The 25,882-nt window shown below is 38.3% G+C and overlaps 1 protein-coding gene across 6 annotated transcripts in view; it reads left to right on the top strand.

Moving 5' to 3' along the window:
* The window catches only part of synrg (synergin, gamma), a 122,930-nt gene that overhangs the window by 78,129 nt on the left and 18,919 nt on the right, over positions 1 to 25,882 (top strand). For all 6 annotated transcript variants that reach the window (XM_073053351.1, XM_073053352.1, XM_073053355.1 and 3 more), the window contains 4 exons: positions 11,170 to 11,802; positions 14,245 to 14,408; positions 15,345 to 15,398; positions 16,676 to 16,772. In XM_073053351.1, the coding sequence (XP_072909452.1) occupies positions 11,170 to 11,802; positions 14,245 to 14,408; positions 15,345 to 15,398; positions 16,676 to 16,772 (948 nt within the window). The remainder of the gene's footprint in view (positions 1 to 11,169; positions 11,803 to 14,244; positions 14,409 to 15,344; positions 15,399 to 16,675; positions 16,773 to 25,882) is intronic.

The raw sequence follows: 25,882 nt of genomic DNA on the forward strand, positions 1-25,882 counted from the left end.
TTTTAATGCTTCAACATTGAGCTAGATGTTTAATAGTGGAGGAAACAGTATTGTCTAATCTGGCTGTCTTGGTTGATAAAGGATAAGGCGTTCAGAGGAAATTAAGAGGAAAACTGTAAATTAAGCGTGATCATATTTGGAGAACATTAGATTAAAAGTGATGTTGAAGAACTATAGATTTAAAACCACGTTATTTGGAGATTAAAAACAATATTATTTGGAGAACTGCCGATTAAAAGTATTTTTTAGCCTGAACCAAATTTAAATATGTGCCTCCATGTGGCATAGTTCCTGGGCCTTTGGTTGTATCATGCATGGCGTGATGTCAGGCTTGTATAATTTTGCTCAGGTTTAGACCTTGAATGTAGCGGCAAGTGTGTTTATTATAGAATATCTTGTAAGTGTAATTAAAGACTGTCTTAACATTGTAGAAATAGTATTATTGTTAGAGATTGATAGGATGACAGTGCAATCTATTTAAATTATATGGTAACTAAATCTGTGAAATTGAAATTCTTATATGGTGTTATTTATTTTGCTTATTCCAAATTACTGAATAACTCAAAGATAGCTGAATTAACAGGTAGCATAGTGGATAGCACAATGTTTTACAGTACCAGCGACCCGGGTTCATTTTTCACCGCTGCCTGTAAGGAGTTTGTACATTCTCCCCACGACTGCGTGGATTTCCTCCGGGTGCTCTGGTTTCCTCCCACACTCCAAAGACATATAGGTCAGTTGGTCCCATTATCCCATGCTTAGGCTAGGGTTACATTGGGGGTTACTGGGCGGTGCAGCAGAAGGGTCAATTATGTGCTGTCTCTCAATAAGTAAATAAAAATGTCTTAATGCAATAGCTGAGCTTGATACAGAATAATAACATTTACAAATCTGCATTGTGAATTACTTGAAATTAAGGGAACTTGTACTGAACATTGCACAGAACTAGTCTTTATTTTTCAAAATGAAGTACCATATAATCTATCAAAGGTGAAACAATTTTTTTTATCCAACTAGACCAGGTTCAATCCAGTAATCTAATGGTTTAGTTTTTTAAATAGATTGCATTGCATATGTAGTTAGTAATGGAATTGAATGACTTTTAGCTTGTTTCAGAATAAGGAAGCTTTGAAGTTTATGGATGCATCTACACACATAGGCATCAAGTTGTCACACAGGTAACATTCTACACCACACTTCAAACAGAGTATACGCAGAAGAGAATAGAGGCACTCCCACCAATTCAACGTATCTTCATCAAATTGTCACGCTAAATTCTATATAACAAACAAAAGTAACCTAGACTAGTGATTAATTGATCCATTATTTTTTTTCTCATTGAAATGAAGAAGTGTAGGATAAATTCCTCTTGTCACTTTGTTGCACACAGTCCGAACTTCAAACAGACAAAAAATATGTGCTGCACCTACAATGATAGTTCTATCCTCACAATCAGATCTATGAGATGTCACTTACATTATAAAATATTCATGGTAATTTCTTGATTCCAATAACATTGTAAAAACCCAGCTAAAGAAACAACTGATTAATAGCAAGTGTGGACAACTAAATTAAGGAAACAATGACAGTTGGAGTATTGTTATGCCAAGGAGTGGTAAAATACTTCTTACATGCTGTCATATTACAAATGGAAGAGAAAAGGAAATAGTATGGAATTGGGTCTGAATTGTATTTCTACTCTTACCTTCGTCTGACTCTTGAGAATTGTGAATCTGCCAGACAATACTAAGGGCTTTTTCACTTAAGCTTGAAATTGAAGAAGTGAATTATTTATAAGCATTGTGTCAGTAGATCTAAGCATTGCAGTTTTGTGAAAATGTTTTTATATTTTAAAAAACAGAAGCGGTCCCAGTACCAGAATGCTCTAATAACCATAGTTTAGCAACCTGCCCAGTGTTGCTTACTGTGGTCTTGAATAATTCACACTGTTTATTGACAATATACAAAGAAATTACAAGCCTTAAGAATCAAAACATTCCTGTAAAGAAAGGGACCATTTAGAGTCCAATCTTTGTATGCCTAAGGATAATAAAAAGACACCTGTAGTACCTGATAAGTTGGTAAAAACATCTTTATTTTAATCGGTTGGGAAAATGTTGCAGAAGTACTGTACATAAACTAGTACTGAGCAACACTTTCCCCACACACCCACTCTCTGCACTTCACCGTGTGTAAATTTTAGATTAAATACCACTTTGACTAATTACTCTGAAGTTGAATTGCACATTTGTCTTTTTGATCATGTATGACTATTGGTGAATGAGCAAGTTTACAGAGCCAAAATGATTGAATGAGAAGAACAGCACTTGATTTTGTTTTGACTTTGCAGCTGAGCTTAAGTTAAAAGTAATACCTCATATCAACTAAATGTAAATAATGTGTAAACTTTAAAAAAGGTCCTCCACATTTGTCAAATTAATTTCCTGGTGGATCCATTTGAAGCCAAAATTTTCAAAATATTTCAAAGCAAACAGCAAATGTGTTAGAAAGAGAATTGCCAATGGGCAGGGAGTTAGGTATTTACAAAAAAAATGATACCTAGTGTATTAAAGTTCTCAGAGTTGATGAGAAATTGGCAAACAACTGTTCCTGTGTGGAAGCAGGCTTAACTTGGTTTTGAATGCATGGAGGATTAAAACTAAAGGCTAACCCATGAAACTAACAATAAATATTATGATCCGATAGAAAAAGATCTACATTCATTAACTTCCTTTATTTTATTTTATAATTGATTCTCGCTTACAGGGTATCTGTAATTTGAAGAGGCAATAAATGTTTTTGATTTGCAGTGTATTGTTTTGTATTCTCACTCAGCTGTCTAGGATCTGTTTTAAGGATTGTGTTTTAGACTGAATATAAGCCTTCTCTGTCTTGTGTTATTGTGCCTCAGCACGTTACTCGTGAGATAAACCATTACTTATAGGAAGTCTTAGCAGTATTGAACTATGTTCTCCATACTTATCACAAGAATGCTCTGTAACTAGTGATTTGTTTTGCATTAGCTATTATTTAAAGGTTTTAGGTATGTCATTATCAAAATAGAACCCAGAGACAATCATATGTTGGATTCTGAATATTAACCCTTTTTTTCAATTAAGAATCTGTCTTATCAATGGAACTTTTGCCAAAATATGTTTCTACTACTTACTGTTGAAGATGCAAACTATTCTGAACCATTCTATCCATAATGCTTGAAGAATTATCATATCTGAGCTGAAAATAGGATTAGATTCATTTTAATCCTTTTCTTTGGTTTCATGTTTACCCTTTCTGTATTTAACAAAAAAATCTGTATAACTTTCTTTGTTTCACATCAGTACCATTGACATCTTAATCCTGTACAGTTGAGTCCATATAAAGGCGCACCTGCTGAAAGCATAGAATCCCATTTTACACTATCCATTGAATTTCAAATCTAAGTATAGCCCAGTGATATATGCCAACATCCCTGATCAGCAGTGTTGGTCATGTCTTTATCAAGACTCAACTGCATTCCAATAGATTTATATTACTGCTTTTTGTAATGAAGTGCAATCTCTTGTATAAAAATGCTTAATGCTTTAAAAGACCTTCTACCTGAATTTGCCTTCTTAAACTTTCCTTTCTGTACTTTGCTCTGTTTGCAGAAGTATTGCATGTGAAGTCTAATCTGTATTTTAAATAGCTGTTACACTCTGTAATGTATAACTACTGCATATAGTATTTTCTGACTTTATTCTGAAGTGGCATCTTGCTAATAAACATTGATCTTTCAATATTTGGTGGTGTAATGTCATGTTGACTTGCCGTAACTAAAAGTGCCCAAATTAAGTTGCAAGTGTCCTATTTGCCAAACCATTGCAAAGGTTCAGAAATGCACCTATAACCAACCAAAAAGACATGCAATGCACTGACTATAACATATCAAAACCTTTCTTAAACAAATCATAAATCTCAAATCATCTTGACTGTAAAAGGCTGTATGATTTAAATGATATAACTATGTTAAGATACTGTGCATTCTTCTAAGTCAGTAGTAGAAAGTGGCCTCCAGTTATATCCCAACTCCGACTTCCCCCTCTCCCACCCCGCCGCCCCTGTGGCTGTTCAATCAAGTTGGATAATGTTCATTTGAGCTGAACTTGTTGACGTTCCATGATGATGCTAACTGACAAAATTTTAAGGGATCTTCTATTATTGCAGTTGTGTTCCTCTCTCAGTACTTTTCCTTGCTTTTTACATTTCTCTGTTTCTATCCACTTAGTCATTGTCATCTTTCTTCCCTGTGTATATCTTTAAGCCATGTATTTTGTGTCCCTGTGATCTTCCTTTAAAGAGCCTCCTGTCCTCTGTCCCATGTCCTTATCTCTCACTCTTAGCACGTGGCCCTTTGCTGACTTACTCAATCTGTAGCTTTCTCTTCTCCTTGGTACTTGCCTAACTTTTGTTATTTCTCATAACTATTCTACAATCGCTCTTATTGATCTATTCAATTTAATCCAGTATCGTTTTAAGTTGTGTGCTAAAGTTGAAGGCATGCGGAAGGAAGATAAAGTAGGTACTGAGACTTGACACTAAGAGACGGGCCAGAATCCATGAAGGTAATGCATTGTATGGGTGTGAAAGCACCTGGGGGCTTGTTTTGGGAGAAGGAGAATGGAAGCATGAGAAGAGCAGTCTGGAAACATTTTTCTTCTGCAGTAGATCTAATCAATTCCAAAGCAATATGGGAGCACCTGAAAGGGTGCCACAAAGGTTCAGATGGAAGTTAATCTCTTTTGGGGCAAAAATGGAATTTCTGAGTTTGGAAGCCAGCATGAGATAGCACAAAGCTAATTTCTGAGGTCACAAATTAATGTGGAGAACCAGGGAAAGTGGTAAAATTTGGCCATTGATCTATGGAGAAAACAGAGCAGAGTTTATATATGGAGATTATTGTTATGGGATTAGAACATGGCGCTGGAAATAACAGTGGGGACAGGCTCTAGAACTACGCAGAACATTAAAGCCATATCACTACTGCATTAGTGTCTGTGGATTTAGAGTATACAAGCAGAAGGGAAACCCCAGTGCTAGTGTCCACAGGCTATTCTTGGGAGGGATCTGAGCCCTAGCAATATATAAAGAGCCTGGAATTACATGAAAAGTAGAACCTCTTGCCAGCTTAAAAACTTCTGAATATAGATTTCCAATCATCTGGATGCCCCTCAGTGTCATATGATTGTTTTAAATGCATTAAGAAGTCACATGAATATTGCTATTACACTTTTCAACAAAATAAAAGTTTGGCATGCATCCAAGGTTGGGTGACACCCATGAAAAGAGAAACACAATGAACTTTTCAGATCGAACAGATATTCTATAATATTCTATAATATTTTATAAGAAACATACATGACATTCACAAGTGTCTTGGCTTATTCATTTATAAATTCACCAAATTAAAAACCATTTTGATAAATGGCTAAACATTACTTCCGGAGAGACAGTAACTACTGATTGGTGTGATCAGGCTTTCAACTTTCTCATAAAAAAAATTGTGCACAGAAAATTGAAACGAAAATGAATCATGTTTAGACCTGGGACTGCCTTTACTCTACAATATTTCTTTATTCTATTATGGGAAAACACACAAAGATTATTAATAACTGCAGTCATATTTCTCCTGCATGGTTAACAGTTGGGCACATCATTTGCACTGTCAACAGCATTTCCATTTATTGACATTTTGATGTACTAGTTGCCCTGTAAGCTTATAAAGAAAATCCATGTGAGTAATTCTACAATTCCATAATAAACATATAGAAAATACTGCTAATAGTTAACAGGTTGGGCAGCTTCTGTGGAGCCAAGTAAAGTTAACTTTATAGATGAATGACATTTCATCAGACCTTTCATTGAACTTAACTGTTTCTCCCTTCATAGATGTTGCCCGACCTGCTAAATATTTCAGTGTTTGTGTCTTTTCATATTTCAAGCATACTCAGGTTGTCATTTTCCACAGTTCTGTAATTATTCAGTTGTACCTGTCTAGACCATTTTCTGTAATACACAGCATGAATATTGCTGCATTTTTGCATTGAAATTGAAACTGAACATTTTAGCATTTGGCTGCCCATTGTTAATTGCATATTTTTTGTGAGAAAATAAGATACCTTATATTCAAGGTTTTCTTCCCCACCCAGAGCCAACTTGGAAAATTGGCTGTTATCTATATTGTGATATTCAACTTATAATATAGCTATAACAATATTGATATTACAAATATTCACAGAAGTTATCCATTGTGAATTCATAATTTCAAAAACGGCCTCCCACCTTTGGTTGTATTTCTTATTGGGCTTAACATTTGAAAGGAGTTATTGCTAAAGTTCAAAGTAAAGTATGTATACGTCACTTGCAATTCATTTTCTTGCAGGCATTCATAGTAGAACAGAGAATTGCTATATAAAATGAAAAACTACACATAAGAACTGACAACCAATGTCCAAAGGAAGACAGACTGTACAAATACAGTAAATAATACTGAGAGCATGAGTTGTAGAGTCCTTGAAAGTCAGTGTTTAAAGTTCAAAAGTTCAAAGTACATTTATTATCAAAGTATATACATTATCCAACTGAAATTCGTCTCCTTCCAGACAAAAGAACCCGTAAAAAAAGACCGTCAGACACTCAATGTGCAGAGAGGGGAAAAAAAACAAGTTGTGCAAACAATAAAAGTAAGCAGGTAGCATTCAGAATGAAAGTGAGTCCATGAAGTCTGGGGCAGATGGAGCAGGCCACAGCCCCAGTCCCAGTTTAGCGCACAGCCGAGTCATCATCACAGGGCCCACAGGCACAAAGCCTGGAGCAGCCAGAGTCTATAGGTTGAGGAATCAGTTCAGTGTTGAGCTTATTCACACTGGTTCAGGAGCCTGATGGTTTTTAGTTTCTAAGAGTCATCTGCCCACTGAAAACTGCAAAAGTCAGAGCGAGATTTGTTTTTAAATGATTTTGAACATGTTTCACTATCCAATTCTCACCAACAATGCTAAAAGACAGCAAATTGATTGCTGCATTTATTTTGATAGATAGAACATAGCACAAGGGAGATTAGAGTGTTCCCCTGGGTCATTATAAATGTTTAAATAACTCAAATATATGATAAAGGCTCTTTTAATTATATAATTAAGTGAATTGGAAAAAAGAATGCCTTTTGTTATATTATACTGAAAGATTTCTACTTTATCTCTCAGTGTTGGGTTAGCTAGCTGCCTTGCATTCAAGCAGGCTCCTTGTTTGCAAGGTGGAAGGGAGAGAGACTCTGTCTATCCCAATCTTGCTTTTTTTTAAACTGGTAGTTTCTGTAAATGACTGTGGTATTCAAAAAAATTGCAATAAGTGTTAAATAACTGGCAAAATCTTTCTCGCCCGACATTAGAAGATAACTTGATTTCTCACTGTAAATAACCCTGACCAAGAAAATATAATTTTAGCACCATTTTTTAGATGACCATCCACTGTGCTGTTCTTTGAGACCTAGCTGGAGGTGTCCTTGTTCTTCAATATATACTTCATTTTCATCTTTCCTCTGTTTTGCTCACATCTGTCCCACATATATTCAGTAACCCGTTGATCAAAGTCAAAGCAGTGTTTGTCATATGCAAATCAGTCGTGTACAGAGGTGTAATAAAAAAACTTGCAGCAGTATCACAGGCACATGACATCATAAAGCAGCATTCACAATAAATTATACACAACTTTTACAAGAAATAACAATTAGAATAAAAAAAGTATTTTAGTGTAAAGTGATCATAGTGTTAAACCAGTTAGGGTTGTGCAAGTTGTTTCAAGAACTAAACAGTTGAAGGAAGGAATTCTTGAAGCTAGTGGTGTTGGACTTCAGGCTTCTTCACCTCCTGCCTATGGTAGCCACAAGGAAATGGCATGGCCTGGGTGGTACGGATCTTCGATGATGGATCTTGACTTCTTGAGGCAGTGCATTCCTTAGGAACTACAAGAAGTGGGGAGGAATGTGCTCGTGTTGGTATGTTCTTGTCTGACCAGATAGGATCTGGCAACGATTGAGAAACTTGACTTGGACTATCAAAGAGCACTGGAATTTCAACTGCTGGTGCAGCTCATTGTTAGTTCTGAGCTACCCATATCATAATTTCAGAATCAAGTCGAATATCACTGACGTACCGTGTATCAGGTCTGATATCACTGACATACTGTATAGAGTGACACTTGTTGTTTTGCAGCAATACAACAAATAGCAACTATGTATACAAGAGCAAAAAATAGTGAGGTAGCGTTCATGGATTGGTTCTTTATCTTCAGAAATCTGATGGTAGAGGGAAAGAAACTGTTTCTAAAGCGTTGAGTGTATGTCTTCAGGCTCATTGATGAGAAAAGGACAAGTTCTAGGTGGTGGGCGGGGTCTTTAATGATGGATACCTCCTTTATGAGGCATCACCTTTTGAAGATGTCCTCAATGCTGGGGAGGCTAGTGCCCATAATGTAGCTGGTTGAGCTTGCAACTCCAAGTCATTGCAATACACTGACTATATTCTGAATCTTTATACGTTGTTGGTGGCTGATAGCCAGTAGCATTAGGTTGGTAAGAATTAGTCACTGTAAAAGGTATGATCTTTCACTGAGCAACTGCTTCAGTAGGATCATGGTAGTCTCCAGAGGACCTTGTATTGTTGTGGACAAAACAATTCAAATCTCATCAGAGCATTAGTGGAATTTAAAATTCAAGTCATTCCAAAGCTGGATGATAACTGGATTAGTAATAGTGACAAAAAAAAACTACCATATCTACTGTATGTAAAACCTGTTTGGATTAATAGTGTCCGGGGAAGGAAACTGCCTGCCCTTATCCCGTATAGTCTGGGTGTAGTTAATCCTTGCTCTCTGCAGTGGCCCAACGTGGACAGTTAGAGGAGGATACTAAGTGCTAGTCTTCAGAGTAGTATTCAAATCCCAGGAAAACATAAATGTGAAGAGCTGTACCTATTTTAGTTGTATTTTTGATTGAACGGCCTACTGTAAGCAGTTGTTACAGACACTCAGTGGCCGCTTTATTTGGTACTGAGTGCAGGTGTATGGTCTGCTGCTATAGCCCATCTGCTCCAAGGTTCGATGTGCTGTGAGATGCTCTTCTGCACACCATTGTCATAACGTGTGGTTATTTGAGTTACTGTCGCCTTCTCGTCAGTTTGAACCAGGCTGGCCATTCTCCTCTGACCTCGCTCAATAACAAGGCATTTTCACCTGCAGAACTGCTGCTCACTAATGTTTAATGTCTTCGCACCCTTCTGTGTAAACTCTAGAGACTGTTGTGCATGAAAATCCCAGGAGATCAGCAATTCTGAGATACTCAAACCACCCCATCTGGCATCAACAATCATTCCACAAAGTCATGGAGATCACATTTCTTTCCCATTCTGATGTTTGATTTGAACAACTACTGAACCTTGTGACTATATCTGCATGCTTTTCTGCATTAAGTTGCTGCCACGTCATTAGCTGATTAGGTTATTGCATTAATGAGCAGTTGTATAATTGTACCTAAAGTGGCCATTGTGTGTAAATAGAGACAGGAAAATAAATAATGTAAAACCTGGGTAGTGCTTTAACTGATTGAAGAATGTCTTTATGCAAATAAAACATTGCCAGATTGAGCAATGATGAATGTCTGAGTTTCAAGCACTTCTATACAGAATAATGATTTTTGATTAGATATTCCCAATGGCAGAAGTGAAGCTTCTTACAAGGAGTTCTGCTTCTAAAGTTGACAACAAGATTTGCAGTTGAAATGTAACAAAATTATAATGAGTTGTATTCAAAGCAGTTGAAGTTTTATCATGTTAATGATGCTGTTTGCAAGTTTTTGTTTTGGTGCAACAGTACTAATTTATTCTGACCATCACTGTTGGCAATCAACAGCATTTGCTGCGGATTTCACTCCAGATCTTGTCAAGAAGCTGACCTTTCTTTGCAGACTAATGCCAGCAGCATCAAAAACCATAGAAATCTGTTTCTGACAGGAAATAAAACGTAGGATTTTTTTTTTGAAAAATGACTAATGACTTTATTTGGTCTGTGAGTTATATTAATCTTTACTTAGTAAATGGCAATTATGTCATGAATTTTATTTTTGTTCACCATTTCCGATGCTGCACAAACACTGTGTGATGAAGTCGGTTGAATGTCTAGTTTGTGGCACCTATTGATAACTTAAAACTAAATGCTAGGGCGGAGGGGTGTGGTTCTGGCCAACGATGACTGTCTTTGTCTTCAGCTTGGTCAAGATCAGGAATTTGCTGAGTGGGTTGTCGTGGGCGCATACCATTCCATGACACCAAACACTGGAGCTCCACTGAGTAATGGTATCCAGTAATAATGTGTTTAAATTCTGGTTGTGTACAGTTTCTTCGACTGTCTAGCCTGAACCAGTCTAAAAATAGTCAGGAGTTTAACCAGTTGAAATGCTGAATTCCTTTTCAAATCAACAGTATCTTGTCATATCTCCACTCTTGGTTGTCTGTTACAAGTTGTCACAGTCCATAGCATATGCAAAATGGCTAAGAATTAACAGACCATGCTTGATTTGTGAGAGCAGCAGTTAAGGGAATATTGATGGCACAGGCAGGTTATAACCTGTGCTATGCTTCAGCTTTACAGAACTGAAGCTGACTGCCAAACCTACTTCACTCTTAATTTAGATAACCACTATCTTTAACACAAGCGACTCCAGGCCCATGCTTGAAGCCAAAAGAGAATAGATATTTGATAATGTAAGACAAGTCTCTCTACCTCCTAAAGGTTTTTCTTGGCAAGTCAACCGGAAAATAAATGCTGGAGCCAATCATCAGCAAAGGCAAAAAGTATTAATCAATTCTGACAAATTCTTTTAATTTCCTGCAGCCGATGTAAGTTGGACTTCTGAAAATCGTAGAACATATTGACAATGGCTTTGAGGTCTATTTCAAATAAAAGAGTTTATTGAAGTGCAGATACACTGCAGGGGCAAGCATGCACTGATCAGTTTCAGACCTTTGCAGTATTTTTTGTACAGTTAAATATTTATTACTTAAAAGCTGACATTCTACCAAATTATAGTCATTCTTTAAATTTCACAGTATAAGGTCGGTGATCAGAATTCACTGTTTCTTTCAGATGTGGATGACTTTAAGTTTGACCCGTTTGGTAACTTCAGCAATGGCTCGGCAGTGAGCAGCTTGACCAGTTATGATTGGTCTGAGAAAGAAGACACTGGCTCCCAGATTAAGAAGCAGCCATCGTACTTTTTTAATCCAGAAAACAGATCCTTATCCTCCACATCAGTGCTACAGAAGAAAGAAACTTCTTTCGGCAGCTCTGAGAACATCACTATGACAACTGTCTCCACGGTAACCACATTCTCAGCTGAGGATGCAAGCTCCCACCATAAGTTTGATGCCTTCGGAGACTTCAAAGATACTGCAGAGCAGACCAAAGAGAAAAAGGAAAGTAATAATAATGACTTTGGGGATATTGCAATTACTTCATCTAGGGAGGGAAAGATTACAGAGCCTAATGTGGCAGAATCAACCCTGGGTGACGCAGAACCAAGTACTGAGGTCCCCGTCACAAATGGGGCTTCCTCTGAAGAAACAAGAACTGAAACCTTTGATGAATTTGGGGAATTTCAAAGTGAAAAGCCCAAAATTAGTAAATTTGATTTTCTAATGGCTAGTTCCCAGGGAAAGATGAAATCCAGCGAAGAGATGATCAGGAGTGAAATGGAAACGTTTGACCTTTCTGTACAAGGTACGTAGTGACAGTCTCTATCTAGTCCTAAATTGATATGGTAATAGTACTACCTAAGCTCAAAATTGGCTTTTGCAAAAGCATGTACTTGGTGAAAAGAAAATTTATATTTCTGGGAATAAATGTTCAAATTTAAAAACTACAGTTAGTTGTTTTGCCTGTTCTGAGTTTGCAAAGAGCAACTTTATAAACTTGTGTACTAACCTATTTCAAGAAATTATTGAATATTTCATGCACTGAGTTTCCTTCCCAATGACATCATTAACAGCAGCTTATATTTATGTATCTTTAATGTAGGATATGTCCCCGGGTTCTTCATAGATGCCAAATTGAAGAAGGTATAATTAAGAGGGGCGATTGTTCATTTGGGAAAAGGTGCATTTTAAGAATGATGAGAGATAATGTTTAAAGAAGGTTTCCAAACGCATTCTCACTAGCTGAAGTTTTCTCATTTGTAGAGCCAAATTCTTCTTCCCATTCCCTCAAGCCATCACCAACCTGTGAAAATCAACATTTCTCAAGATTGCTAGTGTTAAATCTTTATATTTGCAGTCAAATCCATTCCTGAGAGAATATAATTTTCTCTTTTGAAACATTTCCATGTTTTTAAAAAAATGCATTTTGCTTTCTACTCTGACATTTGAGAGAGTTGGGTAAAAAGGTCGGTCAGTACAAAATATTGACAGAAGAAAAATATTCCATTAGAGGTTGAGATCTCAGGGAGATTCTTGACCTACAGTGAAATCCAGCTATATCAAAATTCTCAATACATTCGGCCCTCCTTATCCGTGAGGGATTGGTTCCGGGACCCCTCGCGGATACCAAAATTTGCGGATGCTGAAGTCTCTTATTCAACCAGTCTCAATGTGGTGGATTTTAGGACCTATTGGAACCCCAGACCTTATTTAACCTGTCTCAGTGCGGTGGACATTAGGACCCAGCGGTAGAGATCTGAATCCGCAGTGTTTCTGTTCACGAAAATAATCATGATCACGATTGAAAATAAAGTGGAAATAATAAAGCAAACGGAACAATTTTAATGGATAAAGTGAGAAAGGCTCTGCCCCGATGAAAGCTACAATTATTACTAAGCAACGCAGTGGTTTAATTATTGGGTTTTGGGGTTTTGAGATTTTGATCCGCACATCAACCCAGCATGGTGCAGAGCGCACTCGATAGTGGTCTGTCACTGGATCGAACTCGGGAACAAGTTCCCGAGCCTAGCGCTGAAATATACGTTCTTAAGTGTTTATATGCATAGAAAGGTAAAATATATACTATATACTAAGACAAACGTTTGACTAACTGACGCTAAATAATACCAGGTGTACCTGTTCCGACTTACTGAGTAAGAGAACTTCTGACTTTTCTCAATCCCGATCCACGATAACCCATGCACATCCTCCCGTATACTTTAAATTATCTCTAGATTACATATAATACCTAATACAATGTAAATGCTATGTAAAATAGATGTTATACTGCGTTGTTTAGGGAATAATGACAAGAAAAAAAAGTCTGTACATGCTCGAACAACAAGAGCTGGAAGAGCACTTCCGGGTTTTCGCGATTCATGGTTGAATTCGCGCATGCGGAATTCGCAGATAAGGAGGGCTGACTGTACATCAAAATAATTGGCACATTTTTAAAACTCATGGCATCTAATTGTTAAATTTGATTCTTAATTAAGTACTCCTGGCTTTTATGAGTAGAGGGGATTTATTAATGTTGCTGACAAAAGCCTTGTGAGAACTCTCCTTCCTGTGATCACATATTTAGTAAAATTCTAATAACCTATCATCTAATTGTTCAGAAATCCTGGTGGTCTATCTTCTAACTCATTCATGGGTCTAGGATGTAAGTTGGACTTCCAGAGCACAAGTATACAGACCCAGCTGGGGGGTGGGATGCACAGTATGGTCAAGGCCTAAGCTCCAAAGTCAGCAATGTGTGCAGTCAGAGCCAGCATTGCAGTCTAAAACACTTAAGAGTCAAAAACTCTATATTTGGAGCTAGGATCCTAAATACTTGCTTATTACCCATTCCCTTTGAACTCATGGGTTCTTTGGAAAATCTATTATACTACTGGTGTAACACGTTTTAAAAAATGAAATTGAAGTGTGTTATGGTATTTACAGGAATATCATCCCATACTCCAATAAATCTGCTGGTCTGGCACCATCAAGCCAGATTATTGAGTTTTATTGACCAGGCATGCAAGAAGCTGGAGGAACTCAGTGGGCCAGGCAGCATCTATGGAGGAAAATGGATGGTGGATGTTTCAGGTGAAGACACTTCATCTCTACTTGCTGAACTCCTCCAGCTTCCAATGTGTTACTCCAGGTTCCAGCATCTACAATGTGCTTCATTGCAATTTTTGTTAAGGTGACTTTCTGTCATAAACCCCGTGTTTAACACAAAATTTCAACCTAAAAACTGCAGGATCTCATAAAAGGAGTCTGAGCCTGGGGGATAAGGAAGTAACCCGTGCTCCAGTACCTTCAGAGCAGGCATTCAGGGACCGTTCAAATACACTAAATGAGAAACCAGCAGCACCTTTGCCTGTCATCAGAGACAAATATAAGGACCTAACTGGAGAAGTAGAGGTAAAGATACAATATTTAAGAAATGGTGATTAAAAACTGGGTTGGGTAATGTTTGGAAATTATTCTTTAAAACACTGCACTGAACAGGCTATTGGGCCTATTGATGTTGTGCTGATCTTAATGCCATTTTCTACTAAATAACATACTCTTGTGTATCATCTATATCCCTCCATTCCCTTCATATTCATGTGTCTATCTGAAAACTTCTTAAACTCCCCCATACTGTCTTCTTCTACTGGTAACCCATCCCTACCCCTCTCTGCGGGAAAGAAATTGCCTTTCACTTCACTTTTACACTACCCGTGCCCCCCCTCCCCATCTTAAAAACATGTTTTCTGGTGTTTGACTTTTCTACACCAGGGGAAAAAAATCTGATTATCTATCTAAGCCTCTCATAATTTTGAAAACCTCGCTCAAGCTCTCAGCCTCCTATGCTCTAGGGAGAATTGCCCAAGTTTGTTCACTTTGCACTGAGAAAATAAATATAATTGTTCTTAATTTAAATCTTTCAGAATTTTCTTCTGTCAAACCACTTTGATAGTTCGCTGTCAGGTATCTTTTCTTTCGGTAGCGTTCTCAGATTCAAATCACATTCTGGAAGCTTAAGCAGAAAAAGAGATCAAATCTAGTGTCCATTACAGGAGCGAAGTGAGCGAGTGCGGCACGAGGGCCCCACGGTAGGGTAGCAGTTAGCGCAACGCTATTACAGCTCAGGGTGTCATCCCACATCCTACAGATTGGCTGTTTAAGATAATAAGTTAATGGCAAAAAGAATCAGTGGGACTGTAAATTGCAGAGGTACAGAGAAATGAGGGAGCAATCATGGGAGCTAGCATGGATCCAATGAGCCAAGTGGCTATCATCTGTGTCATTATAGGCAGAAAGCACTGCATATGGAATTAGTTTCCAATAAAATTACCTTTGTGTCTGTTCCAGGAAAACGAACGCTACGCATATGAATGGCAAAGATGCTTAGAAAGTGCACTGCAGGTAAGACCTTCAGCATGATATTTAGCAAAGCATTGTCACGTTATGCCAGAGCAAAGTCACACATGTACATGTTGACTGTATGGAGTAATACCACACACAAACAGGCCCTTCAACCCTATGCCACAGTAATGGGAGGTTCCTGAGGAAAGAACATGACATTTCTTAATACAGCTACACATTGACATATGGACATATTTGAAGTTCAAGCAAATATACAGAGATTTGTACTTGCTGCACGCTCAATTTGAGTATTAAAAGTTGTACATTATTACTGTATAAGCAGTCCTACTTGTCTTTAGGAAAATTACTTATACTATGATTTACTGATATATATTGACAACCAATTACTTGCTGAACACAACGGTCTTAGATGATTGGGGGGGTACTGCATTTTAGGTAAATAAAATCTCTCCTCATTGCAGATTAGTGTAAGCATAAGTCACTATGGAAATAAAGTGATTGAAATTAAACTTAGTATTTAATTTCCCACTGTATCTCATCTTCCTGCTGTGAATAGTTTTGTTAGCACTTTATTTAGTTGTTCTCTTCCAGGACAGGATCACTTCTCCTGATCTCTACCCTCTCTTTTGAAGTGCTCCTTAAAATCTCACTTATGAAACTTTTAGTTATCTACGTTGTGAGTCGGGCCTCCCGCAAGCCTACACGTACCTGGTCTACAATACCCAACAGGCCTATCTTGTCAGCATTTCATAACCTAATTCACTCAATAGGATCTGAATGATGAGCTAGGCATCTGGCAGTGTAGTGCAGAGATCCCACTCCCAAATACCCATCAAAGCTATGCTAGTCATTAAATGGCTCTGACTAGCACAGAATTCCCCATCTAAACCTGCTGGAACTTCTCAAATCGCATGCAAGCCCGTCTTCCTTCAGCTCAAATGGCAGAAAATGGATGGTTCCCGTTAGAACCACCAGCTACAATCACCAAGGCTTGTGCCCACTGTCATGGGGAAGTACTTTGCAACATAGTAGGCATTTAAAACACTGTACTTAAATACATATTTGTGAGGGATTTATCAGATCAACTTCAAGTAAGCTGCCAATGTTAATACATTTTCAAATAGTTGACTCACTTTTTAAAGATACCGTTTACCTTAAGTATACAAACTGTTTAATTGCCCATTAGTGAGTATAACAATTTATTAGCTGTTTTGTTTCCATGTACCGGTCTTTCATATTTTGTTATAAATATAAAGTTTTAAAAGACATTTTTAGGATATCTTATAGAGCCCTATATAAGCTTTTTTTTCTTTTAGGTGATCAACAAGGCCAGTGAGACTTTGAATGGAATCAGCAGCTCATCTGTGTGTAGTGAAGTCATTCAGTCGACCCAGGGCATGGAATATCTCTTGGGTATGGTATCAAAGACATCAATTATTAATTTCTAATGTGTTATTAATATTTAGGGTTTACTGTTATTTATTGAGAACCTGTAAGTATGTTGTCCTCTAGGAGAAATACTAGCAATATTTCAAGATTCAAGATTGCTTAATGCCATTTCCAGTAGACAAATGTAAAGGAAAACAAAATAATTGTTACTCCACGTCTCCACAGCACATAAAAAACACAGTAAGATAAAGAACACCATAGAAAAAAAACAATAAATATAAAGAGATAAGATATTTATTGTATGTCCATAAAGTGATGCTAGACATAGGAGTGTCTGACAAGAAATTAGAAAGTAGTGGAGGGAGCATTAGTGGGTAGAGGTGTGGATCAGCCTTACTGCTGAAGTAACTATTTTTGAGTCTGGTGGCCCTGGTGTGGATTCTACATAGCCTCCTCCTTGATAGGAGTGGGACCAACAATCTATGAGGAGAGTGGCAACAAATATTAATTAATATTGTTAATTTTTAGGGGGTTACTCATTATTTATTGAGAATTTATGAGTATGTTGTCTTCTAGAATAGACAACAGCAATATTTTGGTACTAAAGTAGAAAATAATTTTCAGAAAAAATGTCAGCCTCCTTTTTATAAATTTTATTAAGCCTCCATATAGACACTTCAAAAATCATACTGTGTGTACTTTGTAGTTGAGGTTGAGCAGATGATTGGCCTCGGGCTTTTACAGTGTGATGTTAAGCCAACGTTTGATTAGACTATTCATTCCTACCTTCACTGCTACTCTTTACCCACCCCCACATTGCAAACAGTCTGACTCCTCTTCCTGTGGCTTGCGAGCTAGAGCCTGCCATGTGTCAAATTGCAGGTAGGATCCAGCAATTGGAATCTCATCAAATATTAAATGTGTTTACATTATACATATTTTCCAATTCAACTTCGACGTTCTTCGTTAGCAACTTCACACAAAATAATTTAGCAGGTGTTTTGTAAGACAAGGTATTTGTGTACTTTGAAAATCGCAAGGGGTCTTGACTCCATTCAGTGAATATAGCTAATATTTTAAAGTTTGTAATTTTAACTCAGGCTGGCAGGGAGGAATTCTCAAACCACATACAGCCTGTGGTGTCATTTTCCTTAGCTATTGCATTTTCAGTTATTTCCCCTCTTCCCTAAAGATACTGAATGTTTTTGGAAAAGGCTAGATAGCCATGTAAGTCTTGCTTTGCCTTATTTAAATTACAATTTCTCATACAGTAGTTTTCATATTGATTGCCTTTAGGCTATTTCACTGCGAAGTGCTTCACAGCTCAGAGCAATGCTGTCTTTACCCATGCCAGTCTACATGCTATTTCTACTTCTGTGTGGTTAGGGTAAAATAAAGGCACTGGTAAATGAAAGTTGTATGGGTAAGTTTCTCTGTCATTGATGCTGTGCAGCCAGGCACAGTTGATTGCTTCAGACACTCCATGAAATGGAAGTTCAAGTAGAAGTTGGTGGTGCTTGCTGCGCGAACACTTAGTGGCCAGTTTGTTAGGACTCTCCTGTACCTAATAAAGTGGCCATTGAGTGTATGTCCATGGTCCTCTGCTGCTGTAGCCCATCCACTTCAAGGTTCAATGTGTTTTGCATTCGGAGATGCTCTTCTGCACACCACTGTTGTAACATGTGGTTATTTGAGTTACTGTCACTGTCCTGTCAGCTTGAACCAGTCTGGCCATTCTCTCTCCAACCTCTCTCATTAGTAAGGCATTTTTTCCCACCAAATTGCCTCTTACTGGATGTATTTTGATTTTCACACCATTCTCTATAAACTCTAGAGACTGCTGTGTCTGAAAATCCTAGAAAATCAGCTGTTTCTGAGATACTCAAACCACCACATCTGGCACCAGCAGTCATTCCACAGTCAAAGTCACTTAGATCACATTTCTTCCCCATTCTGATGTTTGGTCTGAAAAACAACTGAACCTCTTGACCATGTCTGCATGCGTTTACAAATTGTGTTGCTGCCACATGATTGGCTGATTAGATATTTGCATAAATGAGCAGGTGTACAGGTGTGCTGAATAAAGTGGCCACTGAGTGTACAGAGAGTCCTTGATACCCCATTGGTTCAATAAATAAACATGTTACCCATGCCCCATATAAATGCAGTGCAGCATAACCCGTATTTAAAGTATTAGCTAGATGCCAGTGCTCATGGCACAGAAAGTTGGTGTGTGTGCAACGAAAAGGTTTCCTTGGTTTACGGCAACGTCGGTGGATGGGCCATAAACAACAGATGTTTGAGCTCAGCCATGATCTTATTATTCTCTGATTAACTGAGTCATTGGGGCGGCATGGCAGCTTTACAACGCCATGACTCAGGTTCAATTCTGTAAGGAGTTTGTACATTCTCCTCATGACCGCTTGGGTTTCTTCCGGGTGCTCTGGTTTCCGCCCACATTCCAAAGAGGTGCGGGTTAGTAGGTTAATTGGTCATGTGGATATAATTGGGTGGTGTGGGCTTTTTTGTGCTTGGAAGGCCTGTTGTTGTGCTGTATCCCTCTAAATAAAGCTAGAAATATTTTCTTCCTGGAGTTCATGTCGGCAGGCTTGAATCAACTTGGTTCATTTCCATGCCATCAAATCTGGGACTTTGTTCTCCATATGACATGTATGAAAAGTTGACATATGAGAGATGTTCATGTTCAGGACTTGTCCGAGTTCTCTATATTTATAGAAATCTAGAAAGCAATAAAATAAGTAAATACTCCCATTTGATGGTATTGTGTGCATATATTGTGATGTGAATGTTGATTGCATGATGTCACAGTATTTAGTATCGAGATCAATCATGCTGTTTTACTAACTCGATTTTTAATTTTAAGTTAAATGAAATTGTTGTAATGTGTGTAAAAGAAATGCTTTTGGAATATCCTTAGTTTAGAGTGGTTGAGAAAATATCGAGAGCACTGTGTTATTAGAAACATGGTGTTCAGTGAAATAATTAGTTCACGTCCAAATATCTATTAACAATAGCACCACGGGATTGTTTAGCAAACATTTGTAATAGGCTGAAGTCAAGTGTCATTTGTTTCTGTATTTTAACATTTGGTGCATTGTTTTTTTTTGTATTTTACACAGCTACTTTGCGAGAATAACTAAAGGGTATCTTGATATTTAAAGATGCGGATGGTGGGTTGAAAAATTACATCATGAATGTACTGGCTCACGTGTTGTAACTCTAACATACAGATTTAGAATGAGAAATGAACACCGGACCTATTAACCAACATTTTTCAACACTTTTATCACCCCACTCTTTCTGATCATTTTACTGTAATCTGTAGCAAGCACAATTTGCAGACTATGTGTGGAATGACTCACTTGTTTATTTCTTAGTTCCCCATTATAATTTCTTTCTGTAAGATGCACTTGTTAATGTTTGCTACTCTTCTTCACACATTAGTAGAAGATTTAATGTTTTTATCGTTAAGTTACCTAGAGGACTAAAAGAGATGGAACAAAATTAATCAGCTCTTTCTCAAAACTATTGGATAAATTAAATCTGTCTGCGTGGTGTGCGACCCCTGTGGAATAGATTCCAAGCAACTCAGTTTTAGGCAATTACCTTGAAGAAAAATGGTTAAGTGATTTAAAAACAGGGTAAGAGTAGATGCAGATGTGTGCCTACTGCAGTGAGCTTCTATGCTGGTGAAACAGGGAACTGTGAAGTATATCTGGTGACAACAGGTTGAATGATTTAAGTTGCTCTGTGGACATTTATTCTTTTATAATCACAATAGAAAGATATATTTTTGTGCAGAAAAGGAATTGAAGAATGGAAAGGTGATTTGAGGCTGTTATTTTGTTAAACAAGGAGCCACACTCATGGGGCAAAAAGAGCCTAGTTATTCTGGGGTTTTTTATGTTCTTAATTCCATATTCTTCGTTGTATTTAAAGACAAATAGTTTTCCCTTTGCTTAATTTTATTGTAGAATATATAATTAATTAAAATGAATTAGTTTCTGGAATAAACTCAGTGGATTTTTGTTAATTGAAACACATCAGGACCAGTACATTTTGGCCAAATTAGCTGAAGTTTCATGGAAATAGTTAAAAAGGTATAAAAAAGGACAAACTGATGTCCTTGATTTGCGTCTTTGTCATTTGTTAGCCTGGTTGATGGTATCATTTTCCATTTTAGTAATGGCCATTCATTACTCTATACCAGTGGTTCCCAACCTTTTTTTGGCCATGCCCCACCTAATCACCTCTAAAATCCTGATGCCCCCTGTGGTGATATATAATTCTTATTATTCAAAAAGTGAACTCCTATTCACCTGGAGGAAGCCTAAAAGACCATTAAATTGGTTTAAACAAGCTTCCAAAGGGGCTGGGTAACACATTTTTTTTTCATACACATTTATTCTGTAACTATTTGAAAACAATAAAAAAGTTTTAAAAAAAACAAGCTTCCAAAGAACATGGCATTCATGAAAGAGAAAAATAAAAGAACCAGAGGACTGTTAAAGTTCTGAGGAAGAAATTACTAAGAAATTGTTAAAAAAAAGAACATTAAGTGATATTAAAATAATAATAATAATAAATAAATAAAACAATGCCGATTCGTTTCTACAGCATACAAAGACAGATACACCGTTTAAAAGAGATGACGCAATGTACACACCTTCACACCACCAAGAACCGAAAGCTACTGCAAAAAGCAGCATTGGCGCGACCTCGTACGAGTTTCTTACGCGTTTGGACTTGTTCATTCGTTCCTTCCTACATCAGTCAATTCATTAATTTAATTATGAAAGCCATTTGATGGTTGTAATGATGGTGATACACTATATATACAGTACATATGCAATTACACATGTACATACACACAAGTATTTTTATGTATGCATACTGTATATACACATATGTATTAACTCACACACACACTCATACTCACACAGACTTACTAGAAAAAATTCACTGTTAATAACTCATTCTCGAATTGCCCCCCCTTAAAAATCAAATTACCCCCTTGTGGGGCTGGGAACCACTGCTCTATACATTCCATGAAGTTCAAAGTAAATTTATTATCAAAGAGTGTGTGTGTGTGTGTGTGTATATATACACACATACGTACACTGTATACATGTCACCCTATACAACCCTGAGATTTGATTTCTTGCACCATGCTCAGTAAATCCAAGAATCACATTAGAATCAATGAAAGACTGCACACAACAGGGCGGGCAAACAACCAATATGCAAAAGACTACAGACTGTACAAAACCAAAAAAAGGTCAATTACTTTGAATTTTATTTTAAAAATTCATCTGCTATTCTTTAGTTGATCCACGTTATGTGTCATGCTCTTTTCAGTGCGCCAAAATCCCACTCAACATTGTCATGGAAGGAAATTTCGATTATAAAAGCCGAGTAATTTATTTCATTAACATTATAAGTAAAAATCAATAACCTTCAAAATTGTAGTCTTTGACAAATAATGAACTTTTATCCTTTATTTTGTTTTTCCTGTTCTGGTCAATGATATACAGTAATTAACTAATTTTGCTGTTCTTGGACCCTGTGTTTTAATTTGCAGCCTTCACATCAGAATTGTCCAATGCTGTCATAGGTTTTTCCATGCAGATTAGTGACGCATGTCTAGAGCATGTCATTTGTTGCTGTGTGTCTTGCCACTTCAAGAGCTCTAATTTCTACCTCATAGCACGACTTACCTTGTCGGTGTTTCCTGTCACAGGCACTTCAGCTTTAATTAACAACATGATTCAAAATGTTCCACCTCTTAGTCTCCTCAAGAATTACAGTGCTTTCTTCCTGGTTACTGTAATAGCAGTCAGAAACTGCTTGGCATATAGTTACCAAAATGATGCAGTGAGCCGACTGCAAATTGAGCTGTTACAGTAGCCAAGTTATCATGTGGGCACTTCCTCCAGCAATCATTTGTGCATCCAAACACTCCACTAAGCTGCTAAAAAAAATCCTGAAGTTTTTCAACATTTAAGCTGCCATACAGTATAAATATAACAACACTATATAGCTGCAGAGCGAGTACATTTGTCTATTAGTTGCTAGCGTTTATTTGCCTTTGACTCCTAACTGATGTGATCCAAAGAAGCTCTGCCCACTAATGCTTCTTCAGATTTTAACCTTGTAGAGTGCTTTCCAAGTCCAAGACTAATCATTGTGGTGATGAAGTCAAAATTTGTTGTTTGATGGCTAAGAGGCTCAGGCTGCTGATTGACAATAAGTGGCTGGTGAATGTGCAAAATAAAAGAGCTAACTCTCCTTGTTATAAACTGCTGTAGGTGATTTTCTGTAGTTTTGCCAATTAGAAAGTGGCTTCTCATATTTCTAAGCCCCTGTTAACCAATTAGACTGGTTACCTTGTGTGCTGCTCAGAATGAGCTCCCTGGAATAAGAGCAATAGTGGAATTAGCACTTAGAACCATAGAACATTACAGCACAGAAACCTGTGCCGAACCGTTTTTCTGCCTAGTCCCACTGACCTGTGCCTGGGCCATATCCCTCCAAACCCCTCTCATCCATATACCTGTCCAAGTTTTTCTTAAATGTCAAAAGTCATTCACCACTTCATCTGGCAGCTCATTCCACACTCCCACCACTCTCTGTGTGAAGAAGCCCCCCCCCCCCAATGTTCCCTTTAAACTTTTCCCCCTTTACCTTTAACCCATGACCTCTGGTTTTTTTCTCCCCTGGAAAAAGTGGAAAAAGCCTGCTTGCATTCACTCTATCTTTACCCATCATAATTTTATACACCTCTATCAAATCACTCCTCATTCTCCTACGCTCCAGGGAATAAAGTCCTAACCTATTCAACCTTTCTCTGTAACTCAGTTTCTCAAGTCCCGGCAACATCCTTGTAAACCTTCTCTGTACTTTTTCAACCTTATTAATATCCTTCCTGTAATTAGGTGACCAAAACTGCACACAATGCTCCAAATTCGGTCTCACCAATGTCTTATACAACCTCACCATTACATTCCAACTCTTATACTCAATACTTTGATTTATAAAGGGCAATGTACCAAAAGCTCTCTTTACGACCCTATCTACTTGTGACACCACTTTTAGGGAATTATGTTTCTGCACTCCCAGATCTCTCTGTTCTACTGCACTCCTCACTGTCCTACCATTTACCTTGTATGTTCTACCTCGGTTTGACCTTCCGAAGTACAATAGCTCACACTTGTCCGCATTAAACTTGATGTTGTTAGAGCATTTAAATGGGTTACCGGCCACCCAGCTGTAGCAGGAACGTGGCACGAGCCCATTAGCTCCCACAGTGCTGTGCTGGGTTTCTGATGTGGGTCTCCGCCCTGCACTGACACTCCTGCAGCAGTGATCTCAGTAGCCCAAGGCTCGGTGTGGATACCTACCAAGACAATCTGCAGGTGCTGCCTTTGAGGACTGGCTTTGGATGGGCTAAGAGGAAAGGCACAGGACTCAGGGCTGCACCCTTGCTGGCATGATGAGTGCAAGCATTGCTGAGGACTGGCAGCAGTTGTTTCCTGTGTTGCTAGACCACCAGAATCCTCCGGTTGATTGTGTGTAAGCCATCGCTCTTACTTATTGGCTGTACTGCTATCCCCAGCTTTGGGATATGGTCAAGTCAAGTCACTTTTTGTTGTCATTTAGACCATAACTGCTGGTACAGGACACAGTAAAAATAAGACAACGTTTCGCAGGACCATGGTGCTACGTGAAACAGTACAAAAACTACATTGTGAACTACATAAAAACAACACAGAAAAAAAACCTACAGTAGACTACAGACCTACCCAGGACTGCATAAAGTGCACAAAACAGTGCAGGCATTACAATAAATAATAAACAAGACAATAGGCGCAGTAGAGAGCAGTAAGTTGGTGTCAGTCCAGGCTCTGGGTATTGAGGAGTCTGATAGCTTGGGGGAAGAAGCTGTTACATAGTATGGTCGTGAGAGCCCGAATGCTTCGGTGCCTTTTCCCAGAAGGCAGGAGGGAAAAGAGTTTGTATGAGGGGTGCGTGGGGTCCTTTGTAATGCTGTTTGCTTTGCAGATGCAGCGTGTAGTGTAAATGTCTGTAATGGCGGGAAGAGAGATCCCAATGATCTTCTCAGCTGACCTCACTATCCACTGCAGGGTCTTGCGATCCGAGATGGTGCAATTTCTGAATCAGGCAGTGATGCATCTGCTCAGGATGCTCTCAATACAACCCCTGTAGAATGTGATGAGGATGGGGGGGTGGGAGATGGACTTTCCTCAGCCTTCGCAGAAAGTAGAGACGCTGCTGGGCTTTCCTTGCTATGGAGCTGGTGTTGAGGGACCAGGTGAGATTCTCCGCCAGGTGAACCCCAAGAAATTTGGTGCTCTTAACGATCTCTACCGAGGAGCCATAAATGTTCAGCGGAGAGTGGTTGGTCTGTGCCCTCCTGAAGTCAACAACCATCTCTTTTGTTCACATTCAGAGACAGGTTGTTGGCTCTGCACCAGTCCATTAGCCGCTGCACCTCCTCTCTGTATGCTGACTCATTCTTGCTGATGAGACCCACCATGGTTGTGTCATCAGCGAACTTGATGATGTGGTTTGAGCTGTGTGTTGCAGCACAATGGCAAGTACAACAAGTACAATGGGCAGCGAGAGCAGCAGTTGAAAGGGAGGACAGGCTTCGTGGCATAGCTGTACAATGACTGCGTGCATATCTTCAGTAGATGGCCTGATCGTATTAAATGCATGAAAACAAATGTTCGCCAAAATGGTGCCAGAGAGTGGTGACTTTTTGTGTGTAGCTCTCAAGGGAATCATCTGATAACTCTCATTCAGAAGTAATGCATATGAAATCTTAAACACAAGAGGTCCCGATGAAAGGTCTCAGAACATAAACTGCTTATTCCTTTCCATAGATGCTATCTGACCTGTTGAGTTCCTCCAGCATTTTGTGAACTCAGCTGCAGTTAGCATTGGTGTTTCAAGTACTTTATCAATCATTAAAAGCCGGGACTGCAGACCGCTCAGAGAGTGAATGTAACGGCGGAAACATCGCCATTGTTGAGAAACATGGCTGCCAGAGTAGGCTGCAGGGAAAGCTGAAATGCAAGGCCCAGAGTCCA

The sequence above is a fragment of the Hemitrygon akajei genome, chromosome 8, assembly GCF_048418815.1.
Source record: "Hemitrygon akajei chromosome 8, sHemAka1.3, whole genome shotgun sequence".
Lineage (NCBI taxonomy): Eukaryota > Metazoa > Chordata > Chondrichthyes > Myliobatiformes > Dasyatidae > Hemitrygon > Hemitrygon akajei.